At 40.7% G+C, this 23,823-nt stretch overlaps 1 protein-coding gene across 3 annotated transcripts; it reads right to left on the bottom strand.

Moving 5' to 3' along the window:
* Window positions 1-133: 133 nt before the first annotated feature.
* On the bottom strand, window positions 134-12,476 carry si:dkey-262k9.2. 3 transcript variants are annotated; one of them, XM_037980138.1, is made up of 9 exons: window positions 12,344-12,395; window positions 10,439-10,562; window positions 7,284-7,344; window positions 6,856-6,888; window positions 5,429-5,470; window positions 4,168-4,227; window positions 3,971-4,039; window positions 3,714-3,756; window positions 134-2,646 (listed from the first exon to the last, which is right to left on the bottom strand). In XM_037980138.1, exons 3-9 carry the CDS (start codon window positions 7,333-7,335, stop codon window positions 2,601-2,603), a joined length of 345 nt encoding a protein of 114 aa, XP_037836066.1. In that variant the 5' UTR covers window positions 7,336-7,344; window positions 10,439-10,562; window positions 12,344-12,395; the 3' UTR covers window positions 134-2,600. The 3 variants fall into 3 exon arrangements, with proteins under 3 accessions (XP_037836066.1, XP_037836065.1, XP_037836064.1); XM_037980137.1 differs by lacking the exon at window positions 10,439-10,562 and having other exon boundaries at window positions 12,344-12,476; XM_037980136.1 differs by lacking the exons at window positions 10,439-10,562; window positions 12,344-12,395 and adding an exon at window positions 10,183-10,322.
* Window positions 12,477-23,823: the final 11,347 nt, after the last annotated feature.

The following is a 23,823-nucleotide window of genomic DNA, read 5'->3' as shown; positions in this document are numbered from 1 at the left end:
TAAGAGCGTCTAAGCCTCTTAGTGGTTTTATGCTTGTGAGTAAAGCCCTAGATTAAACAGCAACTACTGGCACCGTATCTTTGCATCCATATGGTATCTAAATTATGCAAACAACAGACTGAGAGAGACCAAGCATATTTCATAACACGTTTAATATCAAAATAAACACAATCCAGAGTTCAGCAAAGCTACACAATCTGCAGCATATATAGTTTTTTTCCTTTATTCTAAATGCGATAAGACCATATAAAAGTGATGACAGCGGTGCAAACAGAGCCAGGTTTCGATTGTCTTGTGAGATATGAGTGTATTAATGACAAAAAAATAAAAAAATTAAACGTTAGTAATTATGTAAGAAACCCCAGTCAATGTCTTTGGTATAGGTACAAAAATCCGTATTTAAAAAGTGCTTATATGAATACAAGTATTTAACATAAAATTCAACATTATTGCTACAAAACAGCACTAAAAACACATATTTTACAGTTTTTTTCTAAGAGACTCCCATCCATACAAAAACATTCCCTTTAAACTTAGGTGATATGTAAAAAATATAGCCAAATTTATCTTTTTAAATTCAGTAGAAACATAGTTTGGTAAATACATACAGCAAATTATATAGAACCCATTATGAGCCGATATGATATAGGTGGGCTTTCAAGTGTGCTCTAACATTTTCATTATGGATTAAACTGTTAAAACGCAAGCTTAATGAGAAATTGGTAATTCACAAAAAAAAAAGCTGACGTGTATAACTTTGCCGATTGTATTTTGAAATTCATCAAAAGCTGAGAAATAAATGCTTCCAATGGACAGCTTGACCAGGAAGCCCAAAGCTGGGGTGATAATGGGCTGCTGAGAAACTGCATGAACAATGCTACCAAAACTAAATCAGGAATTTTCAATTAGATAACAGCATCGAGAAAAAAACAGAGCTGAGTTACTTTTGTTGCGTTTACATTAAGTGGGTAGTGTCACAATGAAGAGGCTTTCCAAGGGAGAGTAACAAAGTGATGCACGATCCTTTCCACATTAGGAAAACGCATTTAAGAGACAACTTGCTGCACTTATATTTCCACATAAAAGTAGTGAGCGTCAGTAAATAAACACACTGATTAGACAGAAGAAATAAATGAAATGTTTTATAATGCAGTTTATGCCATATTGTTGTATCTTTTGAAATGCCAACACATATAAGAAGCTCTTTGATCAAAGCTGCAAATTAGAGAAACAAATGCGGTGGGCACTGTGCTCCGATATGAACAATAAAACAAAGCACATGCAGTAATATGCTCATTCGTCTTGTACCAATATGGAAGCATTTTTTATTTTATTTTTTTAAAGATGGCACCTTAGCGCAGACAAATAGCCTTTCCTCAACCTTCCACGCAGACGGCTGCTCTATTTTTTTGCTCTTAAGTGTGGCTGGACTGCAGCCAAACTCTGTCCTCTGTTAGTAAGATTTAGTGGTTGAGCAAAATCAGATCTTGTTTTGACAAATCAGGTGTTTACCTCCATATTGCTAAAAGCAGTCAAAGCAGTTCTGCCTCCTTAAACATTTTCTGACAAAAACAGGGCCTTTGGTTTTAGTTCTTGGCTGAAAAGCGTTCCTGCGCGCAGCACGATTGATGCCATTTGAATGAAATTAGCATCCTAGCTCAGAATGAAGAAGACACTGTTGGTATTTTCCAAATTATTCCACTTTATTTAACATTTCTCTCTGTCCCTCCCCCTCCCCTCCATCAGACCAAGCTTCCTGCTACTTGCGTGGAAAGCATTAATCTAACACTCCACAGCATTGGGAGAGCTATTTACAATATGCAAAACTAAACAGAGAGCTTTTCAAAAAATGAGAAAGAGGCAGAAGTGAAAACACCAGTCACGGTGATTGATTAATATGCAGCTTTGCTGAAAGGTGTACTCGGCTGGTATATCCACTTGTTTCTTTTTTTGCAGCGTTTGAAAAGACGGGGAAAAGGTTTTGCCTCTTCCTACTGTGCCTCCTCCCGTCATTCCCCACCGGGCCGGGAACAGAGGATGTCAGGCAAGTGAATAGGAGAATAAGTGAGCGCTCAGCAGGCTTAGTGTGGATTAGCATGGTTTGTCTCACTCAACGACCATTTCGGAGACAGGTCTGTTCCACATGTGGCAAGTCGAACGAAAACACAGTTTCGCCGCATAGCTGGTCCGAATCATATCCTGCAGGCCATTAGAACTAAATGTGTCTGTGCCGAATTATCCATTTTAAGAAAAGAAGCTTTAAGCCGCGTGCACCATCTTTAATTTGGACTCTTCAAATAGAATCCAATTAGAAGGTTTGAATGCGTTCCAAAGGTTTGAGGCTAAAATTGTGTGCATACGGCTGAGACAAAGGACAAAAAAAAAAAAAAGAAAAGTGCAACAGCTAACAGAGAAAACATTACTGCATACGTTGACACGTGCAAGAGGTTGTGTAGGAGTGAGCAACAAAATGAGCAGTGATAAGCAGGCTGTTGTGCAAACAAGTTTCACTGTCCTGAGTCAGAGAGTAGGAGATAACATAGCCTGGTGCTTTGTGCCTTTCTTGGCTTTGGGGCGTACAGCTGCCATGCTGCCAGGAACTAGATGGCCTCTTTCTGGTTCTGTTCTGTGGGCACAGAGTAAACCCTGAAAGAGAAAAAAAGCAGGCAACACAAGGGAGAGAATGAGACGAGAGCAAAGTAGAGTCACGACAGATGATCCACGTGAGGCGCAACTCTTAAAAATATTATGTCTGCTTTATGATGGAGGCCTTTTGACAAGTGCACAGTAGCTGCTTTACCTCAATCATAACTCAACCCTAGGTGGGATTTATAAACCGAGGAAGAAACTGTTGATCTAACAAGCCAGAGGTTGCTGTGCGATTAAGCTTCTTTTTCAACATAGCAATCATTCAGCACCAAACACTGCAGCTCCTGCAGGCAGCCCATAATCCTGCGGAGGAATTTTTACACTCGCAGATCGACTTGGGTGTCTTCTCTGTACTGGATGTTCTCCTTCCACCTGACCTTGAACTCCATAACCCCTCTGACCCAAGTCGTGCCATTGTGCCACAATTTCTAGCACAAAAGAAACTGATTACTCTGCAGAAGCGCTTCCAACTGCAAATAACAGCAGAGAAGGGAGGCCAAAGGCAACGAAAGGTAAACTCTGTCGAACTGGTTCAGGTTGTTTTGCTGTCAGACAGAGATTGGCTGATTGTCAAGAAGCCAGGAACATGTTTACTTGGTTTACTTCTGAGTACAGCTGCCTACATATGACTCAGTTTGAGGTAAGCGCTCAAACAGGTCGAGTCCTGTCCCATTCGGTCATACATACAGACCCAGTGACACCATCTTCGAGCCATTGTTTGACGGATAGGTGGGGAGTGTTCACTGGTAGCTGTGCAGGCCTTAAGGTGTAGCACTAATTGTTATACAAGTCCAGGCGGGCTAAAACGGGCGGATACTGGTGATGATTTTTAGTCATTGCTGTTTTTCTTTAGTTTTGGCGTTGATGATTTCAATGAAGTTAAGCATAAGGTAAAACCAGCAGAAAGACTGTTACCCATCAGACTGGTTCTGTCACACAGATGAAGTGAAACGCAAAATTCTTGGTAAGACATTGACACATAAGCCTCGGAAAGACAAACACCCTTATTTTTTTTCATGCTGTTTCTGAGTGTGAGTGAAAATGAAAAAGTAAATTGAACTTACGCTTGCTGCTGAAGTCTTATATTTCGTTTAGCTAGCATTATGGCTGTAAGTGGGGGTGAAGAAAAAAGAAAAAAGAGAAAGGTCATGACTCCACGAGAGAAAAGTTCATATTTACTTAGCTGGTGACAGCTTTACAAGGCACACAGGGAGCACAGTGATTCCTGACAAGTACTGAAAGGTGGTTCATTTGTCAGCTCTGGGAATGTAAATTTCACATTTCAGTGCTTCATGCCCAGACTTAAACACAGAACACTTACCAGCTATCGATGCGATGGTAAGAGTCAACACGGTGGCGACCACAACTATGATGATCAGGGGCATCTTATCTACAAAATAAAAAAAGAAACATAAAAAGGTTGGCTGTAGGTCAATACGAAAAATGTACAAAAAAGACAGCAAGTTAGGAAACATTTTTACATGTTTAAGTGTATTAAAATTAAAGATCATAGGTTACCTAATGATTCTTCCTCATGTGTAGTTTTATCTGTTTTCCCACTAAAAACAGGTGGAGAGCCTGAGTGGCAAAAAGAACAGAAGGTAGGTGGATTAAAACTTGTTACGTACTCAGCAAGAACCAAAAAATTTGTTTGTTTTCGAGCTGTCAAAACCAAAGTTCGTTTTGGCCGTGACATTTCGCATGCAGAACTTCCGGTGGGGTCCTCAGAGGGCCTTCTTTGGCTGATTGCTTCCCACCAGAATCACCACTCATTTGTCTAGCCCCTTGCAAATATATCGCAACAGTGGCGTCAGTTTCTCTTCTTTTTTTCTTCCGATAAATGCTGTCTGCGGTGGGCATTGTTCGCACTTCCTCTTTCCACAAATTAGCCATTTGCGTGTCTTTGTAAGCCGCTAAAGACATGTTATATAATTTTTTGCACTTTCTCACTGCCTCAGCCAGCTGCTCCTCAAACCTATCCATTGTATAAAAAAACATAAAAACTTCTGCACCGGTGGGGATACGAGACCGTAAACATATCAGCTAACTACCCTGCTTTTGATTTTTTTCACCAATTGTTCTCGAACAACACCAAGAAAAAAGTTCTGTGCAGATGTTGTATCGAGAAAAAACTCCAAGACCTCCCAAACCAGGGCTTCTTGCAACGTATGTCCTACAACATTATTTTTCTTTTAAGAATAATCTGTTTCTTTAACTCATGTGAGCAATAACTAACTTGTATCTCCGAGCATACAAACTGGGTTAAAAGAAAAAAAAACAAGGGTATTTGCAAAATAAACTGCAGCCATTTGCAGAAGCGCTGCTCCTCCAGCAGCAGGCAGGATACAGCTCTGCTCTAAGCACATGTGTAATTCTATCAAATGCCCATCAAAGCCAAGATGAGGAGTGACAGAGAGGCGTGTGGAGGGAATGAGAATGCCAATGTTGATTAGATGACCGACAGGATGGCAGAGACGTCAACGTGCTCATTGGCCTTTCAGCAGAATCCACAGGGCCCCCTCCAGAGAGCTAATTGATTCCATTTAGGGCTTAATGGTTAGGGGGAGGTAAACGCCAACAGGGGCCACAGCCCTCCGCACATCTCACTGGGCTGGAACACCCGATACACAATGCTGACTTACTGACAGTAATTAGAGGCCATAACCTTCACATACTCTGCTCTGGCCAGCTGCCATTACAGTGTTAGTGTTCATGACATCGAAGAAACTACACAATCTGAGAGTATAGGCTGCCTTTTGGGGGGGAGTAATGAACTCACCTTTACGGGAAATATCCTCGTCGTCTGAGTCTGTGTCTGCGTCTGCAATGAGAATAAATCAAATGCTTGTGAAGAAACCTTCAGTTATATATATATATATGTACTTTAAGACAATGTATGAGCTCTTCTATTGAGCAGCAGTCAAGAACTAAAGCAGACATCACCTTTTATTTCTTAAGCAACACTAATAATACGCACAGAAACCCAAAAACCATAAAGAAAAATGAAACCGGGAGCCATAACAAAACTACATGCTTAAACGAATTGTGAGTAAATAATAGAACTCTAAATGAGGAAGAAAAGCCATTAAGGCAGGCGAGGGCTGTGCTCGAGAGTCATCACCCAGAGCCTCTGTTGTTCACTTGGTTAAAGCATGTGGACATGTGGAGATGGATGGTGGAGGAAAAACACAGGAATATTACACTACGTTTACCCAGCAGGCTCCGTTATGAACCTATAGCTCATCTGCAAAAGCACTAATCTTATCCAAAGCCAAAACAATGACAAATGTTGGGGCTTCACAGTTGTACAATCAATTGCCAGCTCCATTACTCTTTTCTGTTCTGATCACTTCTCTTCCCCGTTAAATGTAGTTTAACACTAGAAATAATTTTAAGACAGGAATTTGCAAAATAATTCAGCTGAAATATACAAAAAAAAATGCATTTTTTTCAGTAACTTAACTAAAGCTGGCTATAGATGATACATTGGGTGGAGCTTTGTATGCGTATTTATGTCTATATTCTGATTATTACACTATTATCCCCTTTGATCACCACCTCTTTGCTTCAGATTTAACCAATTACCACTATGGGATCTGTTCGCCTTTAGAGTTCAATGAATCCACAGCAGTACTGTGGGAATCTTTTTTTTTTTTTTTTTAACAAAACCTGCATCTTTAATGTTGCCGTGTGTTTATGGGTAGATTTCCATGTCCCTTTTACATATATGGTACATTTAAACATACTGCAGTTGCCACAAGTGCTTCACATTTAAGCTTTTAAAGTGCAGCTGGTTGGTATTTTAACACTAAATTCTTATAAATGTTGAAGAAACGTAGAAACGTTTACCAGTATAGCAGAAGACTGGTGATGAATTTGACATTTCTTTCACTTGGTTGTTTTCATACTCAAATGAATAGCTTGAGGAACTGAGATTGGGTGGATTATTACCAATAAAAAGTACAAATAAAAGACAATGTATGCGAGAAATCTAGACAAATTTCTTTTACAAAAATGAAAGTGTTATTTGGGGCTGTTTTTTAATAACAGGTGTGATCTCCAATGCATGTGGGTGTCAGACAAGTTCAGTTTCTGCAATCTTTCTGTAAAACAACTCTTTACTTTCTGAGTTGTGCTTGGGTTATTTAAAGTGTCTATTTAGGTGCTTTTGCTCTTAAATTTCCCCATAAAAGGGGCAGTACTTACAATCGCCCGATCCATCTTCATCATCTGAAGCAGCTACAAACACAGTACAGAAGGAAAGCATGTTAATGTAATAATATTAGTTCTGCTGTAAAACCTTCCTAATTTCACAAAATACCAGCTTTCATCATTATGTTTTGCACATCTGCTGTTTTCTCATTCTTACTCTGAACTTAGCAACCGCTGCTAAATTCACTGTTTGTGTTTTTCCTTTATTGTTATTCTTGGGTTGCTTGAGCGAACAGGTTTTTTCACTTCTAGGATCTCTTTTAGGCGGGTGCGAGAAAAAAAAAAAATCAGTAGCGAGTGCAAACACTAATCTCGCTGCGCACGACACAGGCAGCGCACATGTGTCAGTAGTTGAGGAAAACTGTGTGCCACTGGATGCATAGACCTTGATTAGATGTTTATCAGCCGAGGTGCGAACGTACCGGTGGCAGCTGGCAGCAGTAGCAGCAGACTCAGGAACACCAATCGCATCATCTTCAAATGCTGCGGGGAGGAAAAGAGAAAACAGAAAAAGACATCAGAGTTAAAAATACCTGCTATTAATATTCAGCCACTGATGTGAGTGAAATCTCTGTTTTGGTTCAGAGACGAGCTGTGATAGAAAGCTGAAACACGTTCTATTATTGGGCCTTGCTTGTTGGCACTTTGAGTTCCAGGATTACATCCTACCCGTCAGTGGAAAACTACAAATTCTGAGCCAACCAGTCCTCGCGCCGCCTAACTAGTTTTTTTTCTGTGTGTGTTTGTTTGTTTGGCTTTTTAAAAAGCATGCAGGCAAATCTAGATTGTAATCTGAGATGTGTGATGGGAAGAGGGTCAGAATGACAAAAATTGTTTGCCCAGTCGCGCTGACTTGACACAACAAGTGTCAAGTCAACAGTTTCCCCTCCCTATGCAAAGCCTGGGTGCTGAACCAGCTGAGTTTCCAGACCAAATTTAGGCATGGTACTGCAAGTTCCTTACAAGTTTCCATCAAGCTATTTGAGAGGGAAACAAAATGAGACATATTCAGACTGAATTTATTTTTACCACCAAAACATATTTATGCAACATCTGGGGGTTTTTTTTGTTTTCTTTTCTGCGTGAGTTTGCGTTGGTAATTTTATGGAAAATGAATCTTACAACTTCCTTAATGGAACCAGGCCTTAAAGCTTCCCTTGTTACAAGCACTTATGTAGATGTGAAACACAGCTGTTCCTTGGCTTGCAAACAAACCCCCCCAGCTGTTTGAACACAATATGAATGATTTTTTTTTTTTTAAATGAGGAATTCGTGGGAATGACCTTTCTTCCAGTTGAGGACCAGGATGATGCTTCCTCAATCCAATTTAGCCCATTGAAACTGGGGGGCAGGATGAATAATGAACAAAGACCCTCCTGTTGAACTTTGCTCCATATGTTCAACTTCCGGCGCCTCTGCATTGTTTGCTTTTAACATTGTGTCCTCGTTTCCTTCACAGGTAATCGCTGTGAGGAACTAACAGCAAATCTAACACCCTCTCCCACCCCGGGAGGCACAGAGCCACTGTTGTGGAAAATATGCAGACGTGTCAAAAGCAATAAGACAAACCTAAAAATCTACTTGTCACAAATCCCACAATTACATCTTCTCGTCTCTGAACACGGCTGCAGTGATTGAATCTATCATGCAAAGACAAATGTCCACCATGTAGGGCTGCACAGACACAAAAACAAGCCAGTCTACAAGATTAGCTTCGTACCAAAATGGCAGAATGGCATCAAGAACTATTTTTGGTTGATTATACGGGAAGAAAGACATTAATCACACAGCCGAGTCTGATTGGAGAGGGGAGTGGAGTGTGGGGGCTGTTCTGGCCTCTTGAATAGCTGAAGTAAATCTCCAAACGCAACCAACCTAAGAAGCTGCAAATAAAAGCCCCTTCTGTATCCAATTTGCTTTTCAGAGTCGCTTTGGGTGAAATAATAAGCTGATCCAATTTGCAAATATTTATCCACCCAGTCCACTGCCTCTACATCCAAATGGCTCCTGACGCCTGTATTATTTTCCAAATTGGGTAATATATTCTTGTACATTTGAATTTGCTCTTTCATACCAAAACCCAATTTGCGACATATAATAACCAGCAGTGTGCTCATAAAGCAGACATGCCAGCTGCCTTCTGGCTGGAGAATCATAAACAGTAAATGAAGAAATCAACAAATCACGAAAATGTAGCTCTTTGATGCAAGACAGGAGGATACAGTAAAAATGCTGAAGGATTTGGGATGTTAAGTCTTGTTTTTGTTCCACTTCCTCTAATAAGGTTTCCCCTTGTAGAATTGCCAATGACCATCATGTAAACAAACCCAAACGCCCATGTCTTGTTTAAAACGGTTAAAAGGGATAGTTCGGAGTTTTTAAAGCGGGCTCTTTAAAAAGTGAGTTAATGGCTAGTCCAAGCAGGCTCAAAATCAATCTCAAAAACCCATTAGCAGCTCATGCAAACACGATTTTAAAAAACCTTTACACTGCGTTAATTTCACATTACAAGGTTGGTCTGGCAAAAGTGCTACAGCTAGCTGCTGTTATCGCTATTTCAATTTGCAAATAACCATGTAGTTGTTGGTAAATAACTCTGAGAACGTGATGACAATGTAAAACTTTCGTAAATAGCGCTCACATGCACCTCTATAACAGTTCTGAAATTGGAATTGTTTGGATTTAATTCAATTAATTCCCAATTCCCAAAGTGAATTAAAGAATTTAATTCTTTAATTCACTTTGGATTAGCTTGAACCCGCTAACAGCTGGCTAACAACTAGTCCCGTCAGAATTAAATCCTCCTTCTCCAAATGGGACCGTTCCAAGAGCTACAAGAGCCAAGATATTAGCCTTTTCACAGAACCTCACCTTAAAAAGAGTTGAACTGTGCCTTTAAGTCTTGTTTTTGTTTTACTTTCTCTTATAAGGTTTTTACTGAAATGGCCACTTACCTTCACGTCAGTGTGTCAAAAACCTTAAACACTAAAACACCTAAATCCTGTTTAATACGGTTCACATTGAACACCCAATCTTTCTAAAGGAGTCACAGTTTACACGTAATTCACTTTAGCTCTGTCTTTTTTTAAAACTCTTATTAGAAAACCACAGTTTGGTTAGACACTGCACCGCGGAAAGCCCTGAACCCTGTTACAAATGTCTAATGAAAGACTTCACAGGAAATCAAATTTAGATAAGAAAAACTAAGAGAAAGATGAGGGTGATTACTGTAAATACCAGGCAAAACTAAAGTAAACTTGCTTTTTAAAAAATAAGCCAGCAATAACAAGAAAAAAAGCAAAGTAAGCAAAAAAGACCCACCCGAATCATTCGTTATTCATTGCCATTCAAGTCTGAAAACAGACGCTTCTGCTTCAGTAAAAGAAAGAAAACATTCTCATAGGAACTCTTGCTCAACTCTGCCAACTCTAAAGCTGCTGTTTATCCAAGTGAGGTTAAGGCAAATTCTGCTTCTTTTTTTTTCTTTCCATAACACACTCTGCTGCTGTTGCATTACACTGCAAACAAAGTGACAGGACAACTGATGATAAAATCTACAAAGCCAATTGAAACTCACCGTACTCTTAGTCAGCGCCGTGCATAGCAGAGAGTGGTCCAACGCAGGTGAGCAGCTGTGGAGCTATGTCTCCTACAGAGGCTTCGAGGGTTCGAGCAGGTCAGAGCAACCAACAGCGAAACAACTGAGAGGATATGAGAGTGCTTCTGACAATGGCGCGTTTAACACACATATCCTGTATGCGCTTGCTACGTCTGAACTAATGTAAGAAGAAAAAAAAAAACTGAACTTGTGCTTTTGAGTTTGAGCTTCTCCAAAATGCTCGTGTTTTCAAACCTCCGTAAATCCACAGCAAAGCAGATGAGGAACGCGCAGGGCTCTCTCTCTAAGCACGTACAGCTCAGGTTTGCTCTTTATCTGATGGAGACGAGGCTGCTTTTCTGTGTTTTGTTAACAACGCTATCAGCAGCCCTGTCCCAGACACGCTGAGAGTTTCTAAAAACTAATTTGTGTGAAACTGTGCTATGTCAGTCCACCACAAACCAGCAACATAATATGTTATAACAACCTCTGCAAACAGGTGTTGTGTTTGCCCCACCTTCTACCAAACCACAGGCAGACAAGCAGCTTGATCAATAACAAGATTCGTGTAATTTATTTTAATTGGACAAGTCTATGTCAAGTTTAGGTTGGTGGAAAAACAAAAAGCCCCAATCAGCACATTGAACGACATTACGCAACACACAACCCCCTCCCACCATATATATATATAGGCATCACTCTCTGTGTGGCTTTGCTTTTTGTAAAACATTTGTTTCTTTTTTGTGAAGAAGTCTACATATTAGAACATGCTCGTGATGTTTAGAGCTTAATCTATGATCTGTGAGTCATCGCAGCAGGAAATAACAGAGTGAGCGATTGAGAAAACATGATTCAGCTTACATACATACTTTCTGCTGCTGAGTGGGCCCAGCTCTGTAGGTAACTGCGCTCTCTCACCTGGGAGGGGACTTTACTGCCACCTCATAATAGCTCAGAACTTGGCCTCGAAGCGTTTGCTGTTTCTTGCAAATTTCGTGACATTGTGGGAAAACACCCTAGCCTTTCAAATGGTTTCTTTTTTCTTCTGAAACCACTTTGAGCCGCATGTCTTTGCTCTGGAAACAGCGATATTTGGCAAGGCTTTCTTTTTGAACACAGAACTGCAAAAATGTTTCAAAGGGAACTGAGCCTTTACGATGATGCAGATGAGCTGGCATCAAAATAATCAAAATCGAAAATGACGTACGTCCTGATTGACAGGTCGTGCCTTCACATGCACAGGTGTACAAACTGGGCCTCACTGCCAACTTTCACTTCACTTGGCAGCAAATTTCTTGTTCCTTGCTGTTAAGTGTTTTTCAAGGCTGTTTATCCGTTGTGCGGAGTCCATGTATTTGTTCTGTCTGTCAGCTGTCTTCAGAGGAGTCTAAGCAGTGCTCTGCTGCACCAGCTGTGCCTTGTAAATGGAGGGTCTACACATGCTTGTCTTTGCAGGTGCGGAGCTTTAATTACCCTGGATTCAAAGGTCACTTTTTGCACAAACACCAAGGCACCGAAGTCTGGTTTTCAGCTTGTTATTCCTCTCTTTACTCACGCTGCTCCTCCTGCTCCGCTGTGTGCTTAAGAGTTTTGATTTTAACTTAAGTGTGTCATTTCTGCCTCACTCCGTGGAAAACAAAACCTACTAATCTATGCACAACTGAAGCAAGCACTTTCCAAAACGCTTCATCCGCATCAGCACACCATCAGGCACTCTGCCTTCATTAAAAGAAGGGAGTTTAACACTCACTCACTGAATGTTGCAACTTTTTTCAAGCTTCTCCAGTTCATGCAATACAACCTAAAAATACTTAAAATACAGTAAACAATGCAGCATGATTTAGTTAATGCTCTCGTAGGACCTTAGCTGTCATGTGAACTTACATTCAAATGAGCTGACTTGTGTCTTCGCAGCGCAGATTTGTTGTTTCTCCCACAGCCGAGGTCCTTTGCTGTAATGGAAATTGCCTGTGTGCGAGCACTTTAATACAGGTGTACTAAGTCTGAAGAAACCTGCCTTCATTGGCTGCCTGGGCTGGCTGAAATTTGACACCACCCTCTTTTATTTGTTCTGCTTGTAAAACTGCTGTGCACGCTGTGAAACTTTCTCGCAGCAAGTTTGATGATCACGTTGGTGAGTGTGCTGCAGACTTCTTGCACTTTTAATTGGCGGTTTACCAAACTGTTTTATGCTAAAAAAAAAAAAGCATGAATTAATGAGGTTGTTTTTTTAATTCATTTTCAGGCCTGCCTGTAGTCCAGAAACTTCTCTGTCCAGCCTGCTGTCAGCTGAATGGTAACCAATTGAAAAGATCTTCCAGATAAGGGGTAAAAGTTCCCTAAAAGCTTGTGTGAAGCTCCTTAATGAGTCCTTTTAAGGACAGGGGTTCTTTGGAAAAGGTTGTGAAGCATTAATATCTTAGCTGTTACAGATACTGTAGCTTTTCTGAGCTTTTTGGTTTTGAGAAATAGACTTTAACTCTGACCAGATTGACAAGCTGACGACTGGTCGGAGCAAGGTCAAGACCAGAACTTGACTGCTGCTCTTTTAAAACAAATCCTGCGCCTTTACGCCAGCATCGTTTTTCCCATTACATGGTTGTTTGCATAAAATTTGATCATTATTTGCAAATGCAGATAGCAGCAACAGTAGGTAGCTGTTAAACTTCCTGTGAACTTTCCGACAGAATAACCACCTGATGCAAAAATGGTGGCCATGTAAAAGGGTCATCAAATAGCATTAAAACAAACCGCTGTGACACCTTTGAGACAGGAGTTGTTCTAAGATGGCAGCAGCTAGATCACAGTTGATTTATATTTCTCTAAACGGAGGTCGTTCCAAGAGCCGTCTACAACAGCTGAGATATTAATGGTTTGTAACTTTTCACAGAACTTCACTTCAAAATGAACTATGAGACGTTTGAGGATAGCTTTCATTCCCAGAGTAGTTTCAGCCTCCTTGGCTCGCAGTTAAACTCCTCACAAGTTGTATGTGATGTGGTTTGTGTCCCCGCTGTAAACACTCAGCTGGGAATTGTTTTGCTCGAATGAAACCACGATCTCAATTCTAATGTGGATGACGCTCCCAGAGCCCCAAATAAAGTTATGACTATCCTCTACAACTTGTTTGCTTCAGATTTTTTATTATGAACAATCTCCTCCAACTTTTAGCAGCTCTTCCCTCTGGGAGGGAAATCTGCCCAAGACACTGATTCAACAAGTCAGGTGACCAAAATAAATCAATTTGGTTGTCAAATTGTCCCCGAAGCCTATCACTGGTAAGCCTTATCTGACCGTGATGAACAGACAACCACTGTATAACGAGCCACACTTTAGAAAAGCATGCACTTTATCAGCATAATTAAATTACATTATCATCAGTTTTAGCTGAACAAATTAGGCTGGGTACTGAAAAGAAGAATTTCTCTTTTTTTTTTTTTTTAGTTAGCTAGACTTTCTGCAGTCAAAATAAGCTTCGCAGTCAAGATGCTTTGCATGGGTCATGTGATAAGTTTGATTTAAAAAAAACAACAACCTCACACTACATGGAAACCATTCCTGATCAATCCAGTCAGAGCAACTTTAAACAGCAACGTGTGTCCAGCACTCACACAGCCCACACTACGATTCTGGACTTGAGTTAAAGATGTTAAAAATCCTGTTTGATTAGGCAACCGGAACCGGTCGTCTTGCGCTTTGTGATCAGCAAACTATTTAGGCTCCTGTTTCACATCAATGTGCAGAAGCAGAAGCTGCCACTGGTTTAAGTAACTTCAGTGTTTTCTTCAGCTCTGATTTTAGCACCTCGCTTCGCTGTAAGACTGGAATTCCTGAAGTGGAGTTTTTATTTTATTTGATACAGCTTCGATTGATTTCAAACCATTCATCCATTCTGTTCTGTTTTGTTTTTTTTCCTTAAACAATGACAATAAAGAACTTTAGCTCCTACATCCATCCATTTTCCAAACCTGTTTTGTTCGCTACATCTGTGGGTGAGGGGTTGGAGTCTCACAGTCCAGGTGGTGTCTTTTAAGACTGTGCACACTCTGCTGCTGAGGACCTGCAGCAAGTTAAGACCAGTGTTTAGAAACTGAGCTGTGAGGATAACCAATATGTCAAAAAAAAATTTAAAAAGCCACTTCCTCTTTGTGCAGGGGATTCAAAAACAGGGAATTATTTTTTTAAAAAAAAGCTCAAATGGTTTTTTTTTGTCTATCCATAATGAGCCTTTTTTTTAGATGTGTTTGCTTTTTTATGACTTCATTTGAAGAAGGAGGAGAGCACGCCGAGGATCGTTTCTATTCTCATCGTTCCACCTGAGAAGACTTGGGAGATATTATGTGGCAATTCAAAGCCCAAATAAATTATTTTACCATTGTTTCTTTTCGCCATCTGAGATGCTTGTTCCCGCACAGGATTTCATAAGTGTTTTCACAGTTAGCCGTGTTTTGGTTTGGTTTCCAGAAATGGTCCGCTGCTGCATTTTCCATTAAGTCGTTAAGTCAGAACAAAGGAAATTTTTGCATACGGTGTCTATAAACTACCGGTATTGTTATTGTGGGTTTCAGCTTTCGCGCGTTTACTGCTCGACTGCCAAATGGTGAACTTGAAAATGTACGCACCAAGATAGATCTGATATCGGGTCATTAGGAAGAAAATGAAAAGACCAATGCCCACAGGAGTTTTCATTTCTCAGGATGTGGGTCTTTGTCAAGTAGACAAATTCTCTAAAAAGATACAAGGTATAAAAGTTAGATTTCAGTACTCGGAGAAACCACAAAATTTCCCTCATAATTGACATTTTGACCTCAGCAACCAGACAAGTCTGTGTAAGTTTGTGGAGGTATGTTTGTGTGTGTGTGTGTGCGCGCGCGCGCGTGTGTGTGTGTGTGTAGAGGAATGTGAGTCATAATGAACAAATGCAGGGACCGCTGTCAAATCTTCGTGCTTAGTCTCTCCACAACAGAACATTTCCTCCTAAAATATTTGAGCATGTCTGTTTTCTCCTCCTTTCAGCCTTCCAACGAGCAAATGTGACTTGCACTTTAGTCACTCATTTGCCAACTCTCGGAAAGATGACTCTATCACTACGTTCCTCTGTGGCGGTGCATGTGGACCAAGCTCTGTGTGGTTGTATTTGATGTGGCGATTGGCAAGAAATTCATGAGAGCATCTAATCTGATGAGCAGAAAATGTTCCAGGCAACATGGTCACAGGGCACGCCTCTACATGTGTAGATGTATGTGAGGCAAGAACTTAAGTAGCTAAGCCAGACTGGATCGGACTTTGATATGAGAAAATGCTACCATGAGCCACAGAATCGCAACTGGATTTAGGTCTGGACTTTGACTGGGCCATTCTAACACACGAACAGGTTTTGATTTAACCCATTCTGTTGTAGCTCCTGCTGGACGTTCCAGGTCGCCGCCCTGCCTTAAGGTGACGCTCCGCCCCAGTCCCAATTCTCTCGCAGCCCCCAACAGGTTGTCTTCTAGGAGTGCTCTGTTTTTAGCTCCATCTATTGTCCCATCGATTCTGACCAGCTTCCCTGTCCCTGCTAAACAATAAACAACAAAAAAAGAAATCCCACAGCTTGATGCTGCCACCACCGTGTTTCTCTGTGGGGATGTTGTGTTCAGAGTAATGTGCAGTATTAGTTTTCCGCCACATGTAGTGTTTTGCATTTAGGCCAAAAGGTTCAATTTTTGGTCTCATATGACCAAAACACAGTCTTCCTCATGTTTGAAGTTTGCCCCAAACCACAATCAGGACACAGCAAATTGGACTTTTTTACGTCTTTCTTACTTCTTTCATAAAGGCCAGATTTGTGAAGAGCACGGCTAATAGTTATCCTGTCAACATATTCTGCCACCTGGGATGTGGATCTTTGCAGTGCTTTCAGAGTTACCATGGATTTAGTGCTCTACTTGCCTGGCCTGTCAGTTTAGGTGGGGTGGCCATGTCTTTGTAGTTTTGCCTATTTCCAGATGATGGATTGAACAGTGCCTGGTGAGATGTTCAGAGCTAGGGAAGTTGTTTTATAACCTAACCTCGCTTTAAGCTGCTCAACAACTTTATCCCTGATCTGTCTGGTGTGTTTCTTGGTCTTCATCATGCTGGTTGATCACTAATGTTCTGAAACAAACCTCTAAAACCTTCACAGAACAGCTTTACCTATACTGAGATTAAATACGCACACTCTGTTTCTTAGATGACCTCTGAGGGCAAATGGTTGCACTGGACTTTAGTCAGGGCTTTTTCCATTTGTTAAAATGTTTGAAAACCATATATAATTTTCCTTCCACTTCACTTATGCTCTACATTGTGTCACATAAAATCTCAGTAAGATAGTTTGAGATGTATGGGGTTTCAAGGGGTGTGAATATTTTTTAAGACACTGTAATTTGTGAGTGAATCTCTGATGGGTTTTTTAAGGTCAGCTTCCTTCCAGTCTTGCAACACATGACCTGCGCTGTTCGTAAACAGAGAGGTTGTTGTCGCTTATGGAAAGTCTAATTTGACAGAAATTTAAATCACCGCCTTCAGAGGAAAATGTGGGTCTTGTGTAGAAAATACCTGTGCGGCAGTGACGAGAGCAGCTGCCCGGCGTGCGGTGCACACAGATGTCACAGTAACCCAGTTTTGGAACCGGTGGATTCAGCTCTCTCAGTGAGGAGCCTGATTCTACATGTCTTACCCCTCCTGAGACAGCACCCTGAAACAGACTATCAACAAAACAACGCCTGCTCAGTCACGGGCACGTGTCTATCCACTTCCCACATCACATTTCCAGAAGTGTTTCTATAAATCAAATACGTGTGGGATTATCTTAACTCCAACCTAGTGTCAGTTTGCTGGATCTCAAGGTCCAGTTACAACAACCCCTAGAGTTGATACGACTGTACAATTCGATTTCACACCGAGTAGCGTTTGTATCTAGGCTCAGGGGGTTGCCACACCTTACTGACATGAGACTATGAGTGTGCCCATTCTGCTAACTTATTCATTTGACCTCATATTGAAATGATGTCAATACGATCACATGATCGTTCAACATGAGCAGTAAAATCCACCGCTGCACTTTTTATTGTCAGGGAGCTTTTTAAGCCCAGTTGGTGTCGTGCACTGCCAAAATCGTGATTCATCAATATCGCTGCCAAACAAACATATGCCTCACCTGTACCTGTTAGGAATGACTAACCGTAAAAATCCTTTGCCCTCGCGTTGTTTGTCTGCTTAGCGCTAAGCGAGCAGTTGAGTAACACACACACACTGACTCATCTCTCGATAGACTGGGGCAACGCTGAGGACCGAAGTGTGCTGGGAGCGACAGAGCTGCTGTACAGCTCCCACCGTGTGGTGAGAGCATGTCTTTTAGCCCGAGGGGCAGAGCTGCACCCTTAACGAACCCTGGGGCTGTGCAGGGAGAGGTAGGCATAGCTGGTTCTGCTGGATCAGGTGACTTGCACCTAGGAGCTGACTGTTGACTGTTGTTTGATTAAAGCCCAACACTGGCCTCTTTGTATCAGTTTCCATATGCCAACTTGTTTAGATTTCAGGGCTGCTTGGCAACTTTGTACATGCTTGAAAGATTTTCTTTTTTTTGTATGTGTGTCTGTAATTTTACCTGAAATTATGTTGCCTGACACCTCTTTGAATAGTTCATTATGTACTTAAAACCTGCCAGTTTTCCTGAGGGCTCCAGGATGAGTGTTCTTCTTGTCAAACAGAACTAATAATGCAGCCATTTAGGATTTTATTTTTACCCATGGAAGCTTTCCACATTGAGGTTTATCCTGATAGCTATAATTACATTTAATGCAATCTAATTATTCTGTGATTGCAGAATAGTTGCACATAACACAGAATTCAGATATTGCTGCTTGTCTGCAGGTGTCTTCTATCAAGACTGCCATTCAGCTGAGTCCATTTTCATAATTGTTCTTCTTTTCTCTGAGCGAATTAAACAATTTGTAAAAGTTTTGAGTCCACAACCAGTCTTATCAATACAATGTTGCCTACTCGGAGGCTCATTTCTACAGTTTTGATGGACAAGAAAACAAGACTCTTGTTAGATTTCATTCCAAAGAGAAACTAGGACATTTGGGCCGGGGCTGTAAACAGGAGTAACTCTGTCAAAAGTATTCAAGTGAAAATGGCTGAAGAATAAACATGTGGAATCCTCCACCCCTTACTGTATGTGTTTGTGTTTTCAGTTGAGGAAACAAAAAAGGGAAAAAAAAACATCCAGTCATTTATTCAGAGCACCAAAATAGCAAGTAAACAAAATATTCTCATCACATTCACAGGTACTTTGATAAAGCCTTCTTAATAAAGCAGCAAAGTTTTGATGAAAACATTTCATGAAAGATTTTTTTTTTTTTGAGAAAGTAACACAAAGAACAGCTGAACTCAGAGAAACAAGGACAACGAGTCTCTGGTAAAATTATTAGTATTTTAATCAGTCATTGCCCGGCGCTCTGAAAGGCAGCCAGTGATGTATCTCTGTGTGTGTTTCCGTCTGTTAGCAAAATATCTCTTGAACCATTGGATGGAGTTTATTGAAACTTTCAGAAGATAAACCCTGGATGTACATCTACAACACATTAACCTTTGGAGTCAACCAGATTCAAGATGACTGCCACAGTTAATAGACCATAGTAAATCGAAAAATGGCTATAACTCTGCCATTTCTACAGATTTTCAGCTAACGTTTGGTGTGACAGCAGCTGAGAGTCGTTCCTAACCCAAACTCAGAGCACAATTATATCAGGCGAGATGTCTTCCTTTAAGGAATGCCACTTTTATTGATAAATGTAATTCTTTCACATTTAGAATCTGAAAAACAAACAGACTGTGGTCTTAATGTGATGCCTAATGGTGAGTTTGAGTCAGTATTAAAAAACACCTCATGTCTATTCATGTTCTAGAAAAAAACTGTTCAGATTCTTCCAGAAAGGTGAAAATTTTAGGGCCGGGAAAAAAAAACGAGACTTCAGCTTACGGCACAGTGCAGATGAAAACAGTGACTGATGATTATCCTAAAGTTATTTTGCTTACTGTCCCTTCCAGTGACGTATATTGTTATTGGTCCCTCTGCTCTCATAACTGAAAGAGAGCTCCACCTATGGTTAAAACTGACTGTGCTACCATTTGAGTAAAATACAGTTTTTACTGTCAGATTTTTAAAAATAACTTTATCACAGGATCATAAACCAATCAGGATTAAATGATCATTTTTAGACTTTAAATATTCTTGTGCCTCAATCATTCTAGTTGCTTGTGATTTCACATAACATAGATACACAAATATACAAGCTATATTTAAAATTAAAAAAAAGGTTTTCCAATATCATATATTCAAGGTGCTTTTGTAATAATAGACAGAAAAGGTGTTGCCTTTGTGAACATTCGACAAAGGGAAAAACTTAAAAACTGTCCAAAAGTAGGAGTTTGGATTTTTTTTTGGAAGGAGTGCTGTGTGGAGTTGTTCTCAATAGTCAGTATCTTACCTGCAGGAGAAAACACCCAGAGCATTGCATTATCTGCTTAAAGAATCAAGAAGAAGTTCTCCCAAAGTCCAAGCGAGGCCAGATTTTAGAGCAGATTTCTGCTGCCTTAAAGCATCTCCAATCTCAAAAATCTTTACAGCAAAAGTTTCACAGTGTGTTTAGCAAAGGCAGTTATATAGAGTTTTACATCAGCTTGTTTGTCCATCAGTCACGTTTCACACACACCATTCCTGGTAAGGGACCACACACCAACACAGTCTTCAGAGAAACTCATGCTTATATACTTCTGTGTAAAGAAGCACCAAATGAAAAGGGAAAAAAAGTGAATTTAGAACATTTACATGAATTTCTTCAAGAAATCCTAACCAGCTCTTTAAGTATGGCGGCACACACACGTCATCACTCTTCTCCTAATAAAACAAAATCAATCGCTTGGGTGGGTTTCATACAGAGCTGCAGGTAAGAGTGCTTTGCTACCATCTTCGGATACAGGAAATTAATTTCTCTCCATGAGCGCTTCTGGTCATAACTAAATTAGCTCTTCCTATGCCAGGAAGTTGTTAACTACCCAAATCGCCACAGCAGTTAGCATATTTGACCCCCTTTCTGCTAATGACACTTAAAGGCCTCTCTGCTGGATCTCGCAGACCTGATGGGAAAGTGGAGGAACAGCACCGTCTGCTGTAAGTGAGTTCATGTTACCAAAAACTCATTTGTCACATGCAATTTAGAATGTCTTCGGAAACTCGGCACAGCCTGCTGATTACAGATGTCTTGTTATATTTTTTATGCATGACATCCTTTTTAAATAGGCTGCAGAGGATGAACTGCATTTACAGTATATCGTGTTTTATTCTGCTCTTGTTGAGCTCTTAAAGCACTAAAGTTGCAGTCATTTAAAGCCACTTTTTAAACAAGCTTTTCTTTGACCTTGCAGGTTTTAAAAAAGACACAGGACTTTTTCAGCTGACATCTACATACCTGTATGCAGGCAACACGAACAAGACAACACAACCTTTCCAACCTTTGTGGAAAGGTTGTGAACAATTAGTGTCTTACCTGTTGTAGGTAGCTCTCTGAATGACCTGGCTTTGGAGAAATAGAGCTTAAATCTGACTGGACTGGGGATCTAATGCCCAGTGGGGCCAAAATGCACTGCTGTTTTCTTAAAACAACTCTAATCTCAAGAAATAACGTAATGTTTTTGCCAGAATAAGCTTGTATTATGAAATTGACAGTGATATAAAAGTTTGCAAAACAGTGTTTGCATGAGCCACCATGATATTTTTCAGATTAGAGCTCAGACTAGTTTATCAGTCTGTCCAGAAATAATCGATTGTTTTTCCAAGTGGAGGTTGTTCAAAGAGTGATGTTTCTACATAACCTTACTTCAAAAGATCCAAACCAGCCTTTAAAATAAAATGAAAAGGATTTCTGAAACTACTTAGACTTTCTGTTGTGACACTGACAGTTGAGTCTTGGTCTCCTTTTGATGCTTTTACAACTTGACAACGGTCCAGCTGTGCACAGTTAAATTCATTGTTGGTACCGACACACAAACGTCTCCCTCGGGTCTCACAGGGAAAGGCAATAATGTTACATATGTCACATGGACTGCCTCGTGACAAAGAGTTGTGACAGAATGCAAGAAAATGTCTGCAGCTTTTAAACTGTCCAAAAGCAAAATACTCCACAATTCCACCGATAGTCCACAGGTCAGATCTTCATGGGAGAGTGGACAGACTGTCTGCAAAGTGGTTGCTAAAAATCTACCTTTGCTTCTCAGACCTTGGGAAGTAAATCCGAAGAATCTAAAGAACACAAAGAAAAGAAAAGAAAGGGGAAAAGCAGAGCATCGTCTCAGTAATGCCAATAACACAGTCAGACTTGGTGAGGGCAGCATTATTCTGAGGGGGTGTGACAGGAAATCCAAAAGTCATCAGTAAAGGTAGGAAGTAGTATGCAGAAACATAGTGCAATCCTGAAAAAAAACTTCAGGCACAAAGCTCAGAGTTGGTGAAAGGAAAATATGCGTGTAGGATCGTTCCCAAGAAGACTTGAAGTTGTCTCTTGCCAGTGGTACTCGAGCCAAAAACAAACAAAGAAACAAAAATTCTTTGATAAAGAAACAAAAATGTCCAAAAACACAGTTTGTGCTTTTAAATGATTCATGATTTTCTGCATGTCTTATTTTATTGTTTTAATTTATCACCAGGAAAAAAAAAAAGTGTCAAACATGAAAAAGTCGGATAACTTTCTTTCTGCTCTGCACTTTAACAGCCCAGCAGCTGCTTCTATCACAGCTTATATATTGTGTGAGGTGTCAGCAGATTCAGAAGCTTATGTGAGCAGTTTTACTCTTTAATGTTGATCATTCTCCTTCTCTCCTATCAGCCGTTTCCTGCCCACTGAATAGCCATTATGAGTCCTGTGGCACAGCCTGCCCTGCCACCTGTGAGGCTCCGTTCTCTCCCAGCCCCTGAACCCCCTGGCTTGTGTGCAGATGTGCCTTTTGCAACCCTGGGTTCATCATGGATGGTGACACCTGCGTTCCTTTGTCATAGTGTGACTGCACCAATAAGGGCGACCGTTGCCACAGCAACAATCCATCTGGGCTAATGAGGGATGCGCCAAACGGTGTATTTGTGACCCTCCCACCCACCAGCGCATTTTGATTTCTTGTGATGCTCATAACTGCTGCTGCTAGGGTTCTGATCCCAACATAGCACCCATCAGTGGCAGTTACGGTTTGTTTTTGTAGTTTTTTTTTTTTTTTAACAGCCATACCTTGAGGATGACACGGCAGAACAGTGTTTAGAGCTGTCGCCTCCCAACAAGAAGGTCGCAGGATCACTTCCTAGCCTGGAGCATTTCTGGGTGGAGTTTGCATGTTCTCCCAGTGCACACATGGGTTTACTCCGGGTACCAAAAACATGCATGTTAGGCGAATTGGTAACTCTAAATTGTCCCTACATGAGAGTCTGAATGGTTGTTTGTCTCTATGTGGCCCTGTGATGAACTTTCAACCTGTCCAGGGTGTCCTCTGCCCTCACACAGTGACTGCTTGAGATAGGCACCAGCTCCCCGTGACCCGGAAAAAGAAAAGCAGGTAATAAAAATGGATGGCTCCATACCATAACATAACTCAAGTTTATGGACAAACTCAGTACTTTATGTGCTGGTGAAAAATGTGAATCGAGAGCCTTGAGTATGCAGCAAAATCAGAAGACAAAAGGAATAAAGGTGAGTGAATTTAACCAGTTTTAGGGGGGGATGTCTTGTCATAAAAGAAAGTTTGTGGCTTCATCCAACCATTCATTTTCCACATCTGCTTTATCTTGCTGAAGGATCCAGGTGGTGGAGGATGTATCCCAGGCAGAGTAAACCAATCCCTTGTCCATCACAGTGCCACTCTCATAAAAGACTATCTTTAAAAACATTTTTATTGGTAAGTTAAATCCAAATTTGGAACCTTTTAGAAGTCAGTTGTGCCATCCTTCTTATCAGGACTGCACACCTCCTTACACACAGACATGGGAGGAAGATCAACAACAGTTAGAAACAAGTTGATGATTTTATAGCTTGTGTGGTAACATAAAAGAAAGGTTCAGATCTTTTGAAGTGGGGTCTGTGGAAAGGTTTTGAACACTTAGTGTCTGACCCGCTGAAGGCAGCTCTTTGAACATCCTTAGTTTTGGAGAAATAGAGTTGAAATCCAACGCTATCATCTCACTGGGCTGCAACTGTTGGCCATTAGTTGGCAAACGTCATTCGTCAGGGGTCTCTGAAATGTCTCAAAATGTTTGTGGGGGTTCTAAAATACCTTGCATAAGTCGCAGAAGCTCGCAGTGT

The sequence above is a fragment of the Kryptolebias marmoratus genome, linkage group LG16 (genome assembly GCF_001649575.2).
Source record: "Kryptolebias marmoratus isolate JLee-2015 linkage group LG16, ASM164957v2, whole genome shotgun sequence".
Classification (NCBI taxonomy): Eukaryota; Metazoa; Chordata; class Actinopteri; order Cyprinodontiformes; family Rivulidae; genus Kryptolebias; species Kryptolebias marmoratus.
The sequence above is the reverse complement of the archived record's forward strand: the minus strand, read 5'-3'. Positions and strand labels throughout refer to the sequence as shown.

What these genes read in the sequence shown, in the direction of transcription:
- si:dkey-262k9.2 (XM_037980136.1), bottom strand. An exon ending in ACTGCTGCCAGCTGCCACCG is followed by an intron (nt 6,889 to 7,283) that starts GTACGTTCGCAC and finishes CTGTGTTTGTAG; the next exon opens with CTGCTTCAGATGATGAAGAT. An exon ending in ACATGAGGAAGAATCATTAG is followed by an intron (nt 4,040 to 4,167) that starts GTAACCTATGAT and finishes TTTATTTTGTAG; the next exon opens with ATAAGATGCCCCTGATCATC.